General features: G+C 43.3%; 1 protein-coding gene across 2 annotated transcripts; it reads right to left on the reverse strand.

Moving 5' to 3' along the window:
- Positions 1 to 10,383: 10,383 nt before the first annotated feature.
- Positions 10,384 to 13,291, reverse strand: tmem18 (transmembrane protein 18). Of its 2 annotated transcripts, none has more exons than XM_084700144.1 (5): positions 13,122 to 13,291; positions 11,788 to 11,905; positions 11,464 to 11,518; positions 11,193 to 11,286; positions 10,384 to 11,040 (listed from the first exon to the last, which is right to left on the reverse strand). In XM_084700144.1, the coding sequence occupies exons 1-5, from the start codon at positions 13,212 to 13,214 to the stop codon at positions 10,942 to 10,944; spliced, it is 459 nt and encodes a 152-aa protein (XP_084556270.1). In that variant the 5' UTR covers positions 13,215 to 13,291; the 3' UTR covers positions 10,384 to 10,941. The 2 variants fall into 2 exon arrangements, with proteins under 2 accessions (XP_084556270.1, XP_084556271.1); XM_084700145.1 differs by lacking the exon at positions 13,122 to 13,291 and adding an exon at positions 12,055 to 12,164.
- Between the last annotated feature and the right edge of the window lie 49 nt (positions 13,292 to 13,340).

The following is a 13,340-nucleotide window of genomic DNA, read 5'->3' on the forward strand; positions in this document are numbered from 1 at the left end:
GTTGGCGCATCATTCGTTTTTTCCATCCTTATTTGAACTGCTTTGTCAACACCTTTTTTACTCAATCAGTTTTCCATCATCTTGATGGAAAGAGGACACAGCTCCTTCTGAATCGACAAAGACAAACTCAGTTTGAAACTAATTCATGATGACGTTTAACTGAATGAGGTCTCAACAGTGGAACTATGTGGTTGTTGAAGACCAGTTCCGCTGTACTTGAAACTAATAACTGCAATAGGAAAATCTAAAGTTTAAAAAATAGATTGACAGATCTGCTGAATGATATTTGCTTGTTAGTCGCTCACATTTCTCCCTGTCTGAACACCATGTCCAACCCGGCCAGTCTCCTCTACTACTTACACCAATTGACGATTGTGTCTGAAGCGCACGACGGGTTCAAATTAATTATGGAATCCTATCGGTTTAAATGACATGCCTTGTTCTGTGGATGTCATGACCTCCTGTGGTCCAATAGGAGAGAAGAGAGAGTTAGGAAGAAGGAGAAGAGAGAGGGGGAAAGGGTGAAGAAAGCCTTATTGCTGTACCCTTATTGATATAGAATACATCTGGGCTGAGTCATCAACATACTAAGAAGAGCTTTTACCCTTATCAATCTTTCATTCTGTGCTCATTAGAATTCATATCACACAATCTAACCATGTACCATTACTGAACCAATGAGTCATAGCCATCACACGAGACCAGTTAACTCCTTGACCAACGTGAATACAAGCTTTACCGAGTGCAAGCTTTACTTAGCCTAACTTAGAGGACTAACCCCAAATCACCAATGGCTGGTTAAACCAATGGCTCAGCCCCGTACATTCTGTCTATGAGACCAATCCAATGCACCTAAATTACCTTTTAATTATTCAATGTAATGAATCCGTGTGAATGACCTCAGTCTTCCCTGTGATGGGGAACACAAGGAGCAAACCTATCCGTCTGCCCAGCGGTTGACTCTGCGTCACAACACAACACAGTGTCATCTGATTCGGACAGAGACGTGAAGGAGATGGAGGAGGTGGAAATCCAAAGTCTATTTGAACCCAGTGGTATGACTTGGCCCTCATGAGTGGTAAAAATATGTTGTTTTCTAAACTGCATGCCTGTGCATGGAAAATAAGTGTTTGAATAAAATTAATTTAGTGTGCTAGACTGATTATTTATTATTCAAGTCATCCACTATGAAGATGGCCTTGTCAATTCAGCTTTACTTTGAGTTTTTCCTTTCAATAGGATGCTGGTCTTCATCAAGTCAATGGCAGGAAAATTAAAGACTACTTGAGATGCTGTAGTAAAATACATGTTGTTTTAGTAAGTCATAAACATAAGCCTTGTGTCCTTTGGACTTTGAAGTTTTGCCAAATGAGTTGTTGGTAATCCTGTTTTTACCATAGGTATTGCTATGTGGTTACATGGTAGTTAATGTAACCTTAATGTAAAGAGTTGCTGGAGTTTATAGAATGAAGAGTGTTCGTCTTTTGTCTTCCCCTCAGCGAACTGTCATGCACATCTGTCTGGATCTATGACTCACTCCTCTGCATCACCTCCCCCCTCATTGGCCGGTGAGTCGGCTCACCACATGACACTGGTCCTCAATGGCCAACAGAGCTGTGGACAATCTATCACCTGATTGGTCGATCTCATTAGTCCAGGACCTTCTATAAAAGGCAATGGATCTGAGAGGTATGAATCTTTGTTTCCTCCTTGGCTTCATGTGTCAAAGACAAACGATACCGGAGAGTTTGTATGTCTTTGAATGCATCCCGGTGCCCCTGTCTGTCTATCTTCCGATAGAAAGCAGATGTAATAATGGTAGAAGGGTTAGTGCTGGTGTATCAAGCCTGCCGTAGTTGGCAGCCTAGACGGTTCCACATCAACACATGTTTCCAATGCTCAGACAATGTGAGTAATAACTCAAGTCAATAAATATGTGCTTTTCGGGGCTGTCTGCTGACAATGAAATTACTCAACAATCCGAGGGTTAAAAATACCCCCCGTTTTAACCCTCGGATTACATTGCCAGCCTGCTTTACAGCCGTTTATGAGATGGCAAGAAGCAAACAAGGAGGATGGGGAGATTTCGCATGTTTTTGAAACAATGGAAGGTATGGGAGGAGCTGAGGGTTGGAAGCCATTTTGAAGGCTCATAGTGGATCTGCCATCATTCCTGAGGTAAAAAAACACAATGGATGAAAATAAGCTTGGAAATAAACTCACACCGGCCAAATGCACCTCCCTCCCACGGCGCTGTGTGTGCACGACTCCCCTTTTGCAACGTAAAGACAACATGAGACCCCCTACTGGAAGGGCTAATTTTAAACTTTTCAACAAATTCCTTCCCTGTTTTATCATGGTCCTATCTCATTGAATTTTCTGCTTACCCACAAGTCTCAATGGGACGACGCATGATTTGCACGGCAGACGGCGTAGGCGTGACGTTTGTTCACAGCACGGCTCCCCGTCAAACCTTGGGCCACCCACCGAGCCATCCGGATCTCTGCCCCCCTACAGGCCATTAAAGAGTAATGCTCGTTGTCTGTCTGTCTGAGTGCTTGTTTTCATCTCAGTGTCACAGGTTGATGATAAATGTGCCCAGGAGACTGTGTCATGACTCTTGACTGGGGTCGTCACAGGGGTCATTGCTGCTCGGTTGGTAGCGCAGAAAGTACTGATCACACAATTCCCTGGCCATGTCGTGATGGAGCGGAACATATTTGTTACGTTTTGGTTGTCATTTTTGTTATGTATGTTGTATTAAGTATGGTTCACTTTCTCTTTGCACAGTTTCTTGCTCAGCTGCATAACCTTGGTTCTCTGGAGTTCCATGTGAGTGAGCACGCTGAAGATTGAGTCGAGGCAAACTTCCCCTCCCTAGAGAAAAAGACAACAAAAAAACTAAAAAAAATCTGCTTCTAACCTTTTGACACCAAACGATGACTCATTGAAAACTCCCATGGACGATTCTCCTCTCCCTGGTCCTCCGATCTCCTGGACGCAGAGCAAACTCATGACTCCAGAGGAAAGGTGAAGCCCTGTATCCTCCTCCCCTGGGCAAACTGCTATACAGAAACTCCTCCGTTCCTCCACGATCTTTCTTGCGTCACCAGGCCTGTTTGCCCAGGTTTCCTTCTGAGACTGAGAAGTGTAGCCCTCCCTGCAGCCCCGGGGGCCCAGGCCCCCTCAGTTCATGGCCCGGAGGGTAATTTCCCAAAACATGAAAAAGGCAAACAGACATGATCCAAAATACCTCCAGGAGACGCCAACAGTGTTTACTCCTCGGAGAGAGTAGGGGTGGGAGAAGAGGGAGCGGGGGGTGGGGAGCCCCAGAGGGGGCTCCGTCTGCCGACCATCTGCCAACCCAAGTCAAACAAGAACATTCTGGAACATCTTCTTTGTGAATGAAAACAAGATGGAACCTTCCGAATTGGGTAATAATGGTCGAGAATTGTTTCCTCCCACGAGTCAGATAGAGGAGAGGCCTTGTTCAGGTGATCTTGTACGAACCTTACCTGTTATTGTGTGTGTGTGTGTGTGTGTTTGTGTGTGCATAATTGTGTGTGTTTCTTATTGCATTTCAAGACACAGTAGCTCCTCTCTACAAAACGATGATGATCACAAATGACTCAGATGAGTCAGATATCATTTACATATCGATCCACCTGTTGTAACTTTATAGGCCCTCTTTTTCACCTGTGAAAAGACGTTTGCGTAATGTCTTCACGTTTCAGTAAGACACAGCCATCAGTAAATATGTCATACCTAATGTGAAGCTAGATCAATGGGATCAGCCTCTTACTGTGCATCTATTACGTTAGATGAGTCATGAAAACTAACCATAGTCATGATCGGAACACCAACCTCATCTACAACAACAACTTAATGAACTATCGGGTTCAGACAGGCCACAGAGACACTTAAAGAAGCTTGATGCTGTTCCAGTTCTGGTTTTCTATCTGTAATATTCCCATACTTATTTCACAAACCACCCAGAGGTAAAGACCTTACACTATAGTAACGGTCCTTACTGCGCACACATACACTCCTTGTGGTGAACTTATGCTTTAATCTGAATCAAATATTGATTGAGAACATGGCAGTTTTCTCTGTTGTACTTGTGTTTTATCCCCATAGGCACTGGCATGGCACTGTAGTTCATGTCCACATGCAGGTCAGATGAGGTAAGCACGGGTCCACCCCATGGATGATGTTGATGGATGATGTGGTTGAGTTTTTGACCGTCGGAAGGATCGATTAAACTTTTTTTGGACAGATGTATTCAATTGTGTGTCCAACAAGGGTGAATCTGTCCACTGTGGATGTTACATTTCCAGATGTGAATCAATTTAGCTTGAAAGCCAGACAAGGAGACTGCTTTTATGGGGACCAAACTCTGAGACCTACAGACTAGCGCCCTATATTATATTCTTGATAACCTGATGGTTGGGAACCATGAGAAAGTTGATCTAATCAGAGCTAGGACAAACCCCTCCCTATGTCCTCCCCTTCCTTACAGTCTGTGTACAAAGTGACTCATGTTGAAAAAACGGGGTGAGAACAATCTTGATGAAAGGATAAGTAAAGGTTAAATATGGCGGAGATGTAGGGGATGCCAAAAGGAAACATGGAAAAGAGAAAATAATGTTAAAGGTTCCCAGCTCCCAATCATTACCAAAGTCTGCCACACTTAAAAGTTACATAAGGTTACATTAACCACTTAACCATGGAGTCAGGTGGCTGAGTGGTTAGGGAATCGGGCAAGTAAGTCCGAAGGTTGCCAGTTTGATTCTCAGCTGTGCCAAATTACGTTGTGTCCCTGGGCAAGGCACTTAACCCTACTTGCCACCCTACTTGTTTCATTATGAATTAATTGTACAAGTTATAACAAGTGAAACTTGGTATTGAGGAGGTTGGACTTTCTAATGGATGTTAATGGTAGCACAACCTTTGACTGCTCCTGTACAACATCCAATTACATCCTTATGTACTCCCCTATGGTGTGGCTTCTTTCACTTTAACGTTTTGTAATAACGTGCAACTTAAACTTTTTAATAGGCATAGCTATAGTTACTTACCCCAAAATATGTATGAAATGGCTACTGTCATTGTTAGGATAACCAAATAAATTAAAACTCGATAAAAACATTTCTCATATTGAATGCCAAAAAAGCTTTTCAGTATTTTATTTTACGTACAGGATCTGATAAGGTGAAAGACGCCATCTTGAGGGGAAACACAGAGCTAATTCTCAGGGATATTTGTTTTTCAGCCTATGCATTTTTCATCAGATGTTTTAATACATTATTCATTCCTCTCATAACATTCACCGTTTACACTACTTCCTGAGGTAAAACGTTTACTTTTTCCTTGCTTCTTTTTTTGAAGCCCCTCCATAAATAAACCATTAAGCGCTTAATTCAGCTTGTACTCATGATGGAATCAATGTTTTTTATAGCTCCTCTGATGCTAAATGCTAGCCAGTGACAGATGTTGCTAACTCTTGTTTCTTCCTAAGACCAACAGTTTAGCTAGTTAGTTACATCATTTAAACATGTGGCCATTAAGGTCCTCACTGGCGTAATTCTGTTTACAACTGTGAAAGACAGCCATTCATTCTTCTTACTAAATCTCCAACAGCTGCCCATTGCCGTGAGAGATTGAGAGCTACAAAACTGTTTTACCCGGTGGTGGCCACATTCACTCAGTCCGTCACTCAATATTTACTCACAATATTTATTGACAAGCTTGACATTATTTTAATAAAATCTGGATTTCACCTTGATCCATATCACTTCTGGGTCAAGGTGCAAGGTATTTTTACAATTAGAAAAGTTGTCATATGGATGGCCATAGGCACATGAACTGACCCCCCACCTGAAGTCATTTGTCTGAAACAAACACACACATCAGCCCCCTCAAATCAGAGCTGAGCCTTTGCAGGAAGCACCAACCTCAGTGCCTCTCAAGGGGTTTCAAATGTGGCACAATCCTCCACTCTTACTGTAAGACTCCCCTCTCCCCCACACCACACATAAACACAGAGACTCTGCCAGGAGCTCGGTGGTGCCTCGCAGTCACACGAGTGAGGAAAATGAGGACATCTGGGGATACCAACTCATTAAAAGCACACGGTACATATACAGGAGGTCCACTTTGTTTTCAAACTCTGGTCATGCCATGGGAGTATGAAAATCATACACGGCACATTGCTCTAAATATGGAAGCAATACCACATCCTCTTTCAAGTTACAACACTTTGTTGGCTTGTCTCCTTGTCGGTTTAATGATCAGTGTTTTGGTGATCCAGACCTTTCAAGTGCAAATGGGAACACTTATTGTTCTTTGATGTTAATTGCGTGTGTGGGGAATTCCTCCAACGCATGTGGAGGGGGACAGTTTGCAAGAATTTACGTCTTCATTAACTCACGCCTTTAGTAATGAATCACGGTGAGAGAGCTGAAGGGGACGGAGACAAACGGAGCATCATGTGACTCAGCCGGTAAAGGTTAAGACGTAGGCCCTCGGTGGTTTGATCTCAGAAGAGCTCCCACTCTCTCCACCCTCGCCTCTCCTCCGCATCTCTTTAGAGGGAGAGCGGGGGGCGGGTGTGTGTGCGCTGTGTGTGTGTGTGTGTGTATGAGCACATGAACAGTTTCACGATTGTACGATATACAGCTCTGGAAGAAATTGCAAGACCAGCGCAAGTTGAGAAGGACAATTTTGAGTAAGGGACAGTTTATTTGACCCTTCTGTTCCTCACTCAAAATTTATTTTAACAAAAGAAAAAGGTGCAGCGGTCTCTCAATGATTTCCAGAGCTGTATGTGTGTGCACATGATTCAGTGCCGAAGCAAGCGTTCAAACATGTGTTCTCAAATGAATGGGCTGATGTCTCAGATGCTGATGCCAAACTTCAAAGTAGGAGGAGCCTCTGTGTCAAACGTGAGTGTGTGAACAAGACCCAACAAGCAAACGAGAAAGAGAGATATTGTTAGGGTGTGTGTGAGGGTGTGTGTGAATCCATGCATATCTGACATACAATCTAATGATGAACCTATTGTGACAGGGAGGAAGCAAAGGCTGACGCTCAGAAGAGGCCGGTAAGCCCCACTGGAGCCGTCGGCCAGGTGGTCATGAGCTTTGGCGTGTCTGCTGACTATGGTGTCGTGTGGTGGGCAGAGCAAGCACCTGATTCCTATGCAGACTAATTCTGGCGGCTTCTCCTAACCCTGAACACCGATTGGTCCCAACCGGGGATCTCGTTGGCAGCCGATTGGAGAACGAGCTGGGAGTGCTCGGGGTGGTGTGTACCAGGGGTGCTGTCCATGGTGCTGCTGATGGATGGCAGGTCTCTTCCTGCTGCAGAGCCCAGGGGCACTGTCCCTGGTGCTGACCTGGAGGGACTGAGGTTGTGCTGGAAAGTTCCACAGGCTGGGTGCTGAGTCCCTGGCTGGCCCCGCCTGGCACATTGGATAGGTTAAACTTACTCCACAGTGTAAACACTGCCTGTGTACCGTTAAAAAGCTAGATTTTAGGCTGCATAGCTAGCTACGGTGGTGTTTATAGGAACATGTAAACCGGAAGCCTCAAAACTGACCCAGGGAAAAGAAACACATAAACACAGACAACACATAAACACACATACAGCCTGTTGAAGACTCAAAAGTTGATTTGTGAATCAACTTTGGTGTAGTGCTGTCAGCGCTGGTGTAGTCTTCACACAGACCCCATTTGGATGCTGCTTATACAACAGTAAGGCTGAGGCTGTTAGCGTTGTGGTGGGACATTTTTAGTTCATGTTCCTGCTTCTGACTTGATTCCAAGCAGGGGCATTAACTGTTTGTGTTGTGTCATCATCCGAGAAAAAACAACACATTTCAGCTGCTTGTCAGCAGAGCGGTAGGTAAATGATGTGTATGAAAGTACCAAAAAGGGACAGGAAGGGCACAAGTCTTTGTAATGTAAGGGAAGGGCTTCTACGTGGATGCATAGCTCTCTGTGTTGCCTCAAACCATCCTAATGCAGACCGAACGCAGCTCATTTGTGTGTGTCTGTGCATTTGTGTGTGCTCGTCGGCATATCCGGTTTCCTGGATGAGGATCCGGCTATCCCCCGCTGCTACCAGCCCACATGGTGGTGACGGGAAGACGGGACACTCGAAGACACGTGACTGGGAAGAAGGATAAAGGCGTCACAGCGGCTGATGGGAAACTACCATCAGCTTGGCTGTGTCACATACCATAACAGGGCCAAGTGGTGTACGATCACAGCAGTGCGGTCTCTCCACGGAGGACACGGACGCACCGCAGAACCCCTCTCACTCCAATGAAGAGGACGAGGATCAGATTCAGTGCTACAGCAAGGGTAAGGCCACTTACAGTCAATTACATTATCTCTGAGAGTCCACAAAGTGGTAACTGATCATAAAGAAGTTGCATATGAGCCGCTATGACTCCACAACGGCTGTCTCATTTATCATTCAATCATTTAGCCTCGGTTAAGACTGACAATTGCTGTTTTCATTGGTTGCCAGTATTGCCTTTGCTGAATATAGCATCTTGTCTCCACTCATTCCCAAAGAACCATCCATCTTTTGACGGTAAAGAATAGTTTAAGTTGAGTTCTTACTTGGACATTTTTAAGTAGGCTAAACAAAGACAAATAGGCTTCCTCTAGTCTCTGCCACTTCTTCATGTCTAACCTGTTTCTAGAAAGAGTTGTGATTGGGTCCAACTGAATGCTAGCAGGATAGCTGTCCAGTCATTACAGAAACTCCACAAAAAAAGCACCAGAGAGACACAGCCACAAGATATCCACCACTGGTTGAATGAGTGAAGTCATTGCTTATTTTCTGTGTCAGTGTATGTAAACTGCCATGCAGAACAGTAAACAACATTGGATGAGATCATGTGTTTATCTCACTACTTTATATACTTAATAAAGGTTTTGTGTTTATTTGGCCCTCTTTCTTCGTCGCAGGCGGGTCTCAATCAAAAACATCCGCAAGACACAAGTGTGGGCTGGGGGATCTAAAACTAAAGTTGGCGGAACTTACAGTTACTCCTTGCCATATCAACTGGGTTTACTAGGGACCCCTGCCAGCAGTTTTGGATGATGGTTTGCAGATGCTAGTCTGAAGTCTGATTCCCAAACTTGGTTCAATCTAAGGTCCTCAGTTATACCTGACTAGGTCTTGTTCTGGGAATTCAATCAACGTAGGATTTCTCTAACAAGGGCTCCAAGGTGAGAGAGATGGGGGCCTAGGGTGACACATTCAATCACATGCTGTCTTCTGAAAGGAGACTGTAAGTATTCATACACAAGAAGAACATTGAATGTGAATCTGAAAATGTTGGCCAAACATGTTCAAGACAACCCTCCAATCTCATGTCATGTAATCAAGGGCTGATCTGAACAAAGACTCAATAGAGATTCAGAGATACTATTGTCTGTGGGCCATGAAACACCTGCCAGACACTTTATATCCCAGAAGATTCCTAGTAAGCCAATAAGTATGTCCAGATGATTCCTGTAATATATTTAACACAGTTTTACTAAACCTCATCCATTCCTCTCTGCTTTTTATGTGTAACTGTAGCTGCATTTCAACAGGGGTCCTTACTTGTATATCCTATCCTATAATCTATTCTTAAAACTAGGTATTGTACATGCATGGGAGCCTGTGCTGTGTGGAGCCACCTGCCTATACTGGCCACTGCGGAGGACTAGGAGAGAAACTTCTAAAGGCCGCTCTTTTGGCAGCGGTGGATCACTCAGTAAGATATAGTCAAGGGGGGGAGAAATACAAACCTTTGGCATGCAACAAACCCCACACACCAGAGACAAGGCCTTGCCAAGTTTGCCTCCCCCTCCACACCCTCTCCCCCCACCTCAGATGACTTCCATAACAGGATTGCAGCCGACCGGCCCGATCACTCACGTCTCTAGCAATCGACCCTGACAGATTCAGCACAGGTCGGCATACCAACACACACGTCGTTCGCATCTGGAAAAATAAATAAGTGTAATAGGCATGAATAACAACACGCAGCTGGAGTCCAGCTTTTCATGCCTGGTTCTCTTCTTGCCGATAAAGAATGAAAAATTAAGTGAGTTGTGAAAAAGCACAGTCGTTATTGGCTTCTTTTTAAGGAATTGGGCTTTAGAAATTAACAGTTTTATTTTCCATTTTTGGGGTAAATGTTTTCTACCTTGTTGGATAGGAACTCTACTTTGCAGGACTGGATGGGAGGCTCGAACTTTATATCATCCTAAATGTTTTTTTTGTCTTTTTCCTCCTTGGGCCTAGTGGAGCACACACAGGCTGAATTGACTGGGTGAATCACGCCCTCTTGTGGACAACAGGAGAACACTTGAAGGGTCAGTTGGCAAAGGAGAAATTTATTTTGCATCACTTACAAATGCTGGTCACTAAGGATCCAAGCAATATCTGTCACAGAAAATGTGCATGAGCACAACTTTTATTATTAACTTAACAATACATAAGCCTTTACCATAGTATACTGCTTTGTAAAATTCTGAGGCCATTCTATAAAACATACAATCATATTTTGGTCATTCATACAAAGTGATCAGTATACTGGATGTCATGACACAATGGTTATACACTACAGAGAACAGTATTTAACCTGATCAACACCACCAAACCAGACAAACCAGTCCTTTGAGAGCTCCAATAGGGAGTAACAGGGGTAGGGAAAGAGTTTATGGAACAGATGGCATCCCATTAAAAGTACCCTTTAGAATGATGGAAAACTATAGATTCAGATCAAACACCTCATTGTGTACTGTACGTCCATATGCAAATCTGCCTCCACTTTAAGATACGAGTCAACCAGTGACACTGTTCTGTGTCCTGCTCACACGGGGGGCCGGACCAGACGATCCCAGACTGCTTCACCCAGGATGTGATGTCAGATCACTCTGCCTTCTTCCTGCTCTCTCTGTGGGCCTTCCTCTTTAGCTGCAGGATCTTCAGCTCAGTCATGGTAACAAAGGTTCGGTACACCCACAATGCCTGTCACACACACACACACGTTAACACAGACAGCAATCAATATATAGCACACACCCATTTTCACTCACTCTCTCTCAAACACACACACATTAATATATACACATTAGCCGACAGTCTAAGCGCACAACCAAAGAAATTATGTAACCACATACCACAATTATCATTGCGTTGAATAAAAGGGGAATGGAGAAAACCAGTGATATGAACATTCCTTTGGAGTCAAAGTACTGGAATTGTGAAAACAACCTGTAAATACATTGCAACAAAAACAGAATAATTTCATGTTAGTAAAGTACAATGCTCATTATAGTCTACAGCTAGTTGGCCTTTGGAAAACATTGAAGTTGCATTGGTGCATTAAAATAGTTTAAAAGCTTTTCTTGACACATTTTAATATTGTGGGTAGATAAATGCTGTCCTTACTTCCAGTTCATGGCTGCCAGCTCATTTAAGTACTCAGCGCTATACACCAGGCACACTGTAAAGAGAGGAACAATTTAATTTCCCACTAAGTGGTATTTAAAGCCACTGTCAATATGAAAATATCTAGATTAATCTGAACTGGATCAAACATCTTTGATCGTTGGGTGTCCAGATGTTAGAAAACGTTAAGACGTGTGAGATAGTACAGTGGTACATCATCTAAAATGCCAGAATTGACCTTTTATAGACACATATGAGTACTGTGGAAAACTGGTGAGTACTGTACCATTGTGGCAATCAAACTTCAAATACATGTTGACTTACCCAACATAAGGAAGTGAAAGATCTGGAGTCTGTAATATCTACAGGTCAGCAGTGTCAGGCAGAAAGAGAGAACATGAAACACTAGCAACCCAATAAGCCATGTTTCAGACCATTGTATCTGAGGACGGGAAATCACAATGATTATTTTCTCGAAATAAATATCAGATTAAAACATTAAAACACTTACTACATCTCTCCGATTACAAAATTGATCAGCGACCCGTACTAGCCTATCACTATGCACGTTTATTTAGCTACACGTTTTACTTGGATCTTGTTCATTCGTCGTTAGCCAACAGTGTAACTACACGAAGCAGTCAAACAAATCCAAGGTATATCAATAAAATGTAACATTCTAGATCTAGGTAGCTAACTAGAGCTACTCAACCAGTTTGCCGAAGCTATTATGCAATTATACTTATAGTAATGTACTAGTAGTAGCGACAGAATGTAGCCAGAGCCTGTTTAAGGAGAGCCTTGCCACTCCCTATTAAGCCCCATTGTACCGAATTTGGTTGCAGTTCCACCAGAGTTCCACTGGGAGTGATCGCAAGCGAGTGCATGTTGAATGGGAGTCTATGGAGCTAAACGGCTAAATTTGTCTCTTTTGCCTGATTGTCGTTGAGAAATCTCCGATTTGATTGTAGTTTTTGCATGTTCAACATGGATTATAGGTCGAAAGTTGAATGAATGAGTACTTATGTCCTTTTGATTTCCTACAGGGTGAGTCGTTGTTGCCTATAACACGCTAGCATTCTGCTAATGAATGCTGATTGGTTAGTGAAGGACTGATACGACCAGAGCTCTTGCTTGATGGCATCCGAAGCGGAATCAGAGTGTCAGAGCATTAGCAACATTAGCAACAACATTAGCAAGCCAAAACTCTTTCTAGCATGTGTATTGACAGGAAGAGCCTAACATGTCAGCTGTGTTGTTGATGCCCTGACAGAAAAAAGTAAGTGACCAGAGCTTTCCGTAAAGCAGTAGCTCTGGTCATACGATGTGTATGACGTCAATTACATTTTCAAAAGCTTTTTAGAACAGAAAGGCGACTTTAAAAAAATCTAACAGCCAGCAGTGTGTATTTTTTTTTGCCTTCCCTTTCGAATTCAGAATTCAAATTACTAGACAAAAATTATATCCTGAAAAAAGTGGATTTTGAGGGGTATAGCTCCATAGACCTCCATTCATTCTGCACTCGCTTGTTAGCGCCCTCACATGGAACTTAAACCAGTTCAGAACCCGGAAGTTTCCCGAGAGTGGCAGTTCTCTCTATATTAGACATTCTCTGATGTAGCTTACTTTAGTAGCTAATCATGAAATATCATACTTACAGACATCAGATATGTCCATATAGATGTGATTCGCATATTGCTAAATGCATCAATTGGAATTGAACTGATATTCTTTGCCTTCTGGTCCGTCATCTTGCAAAGCCCACGTTAGCTTTCTCTGGGAGACTAGGTTGTTTACCTTTTGTCAACAAAGCTGAAAAGAAATACCGGAAGCCACATCAGCCGTCGCAGGCTAAGGACGTCATCCAGTGTGCCACC

The sequence above is a fragment of the Hypomesus nipponensis genome, chromosome 6, assembly GCF_054491055.1.
Source record: "Hypomesus nipponensis isolate SF chromosome 6, ASM5449105v1, whole genome shotgun sequence".
NCBI lineage: Eukaryota > Metazoa > Chordata > Actinopteri > Osmeriformes > Osmeridae > Hypomesus > Hypomesus nipponensis.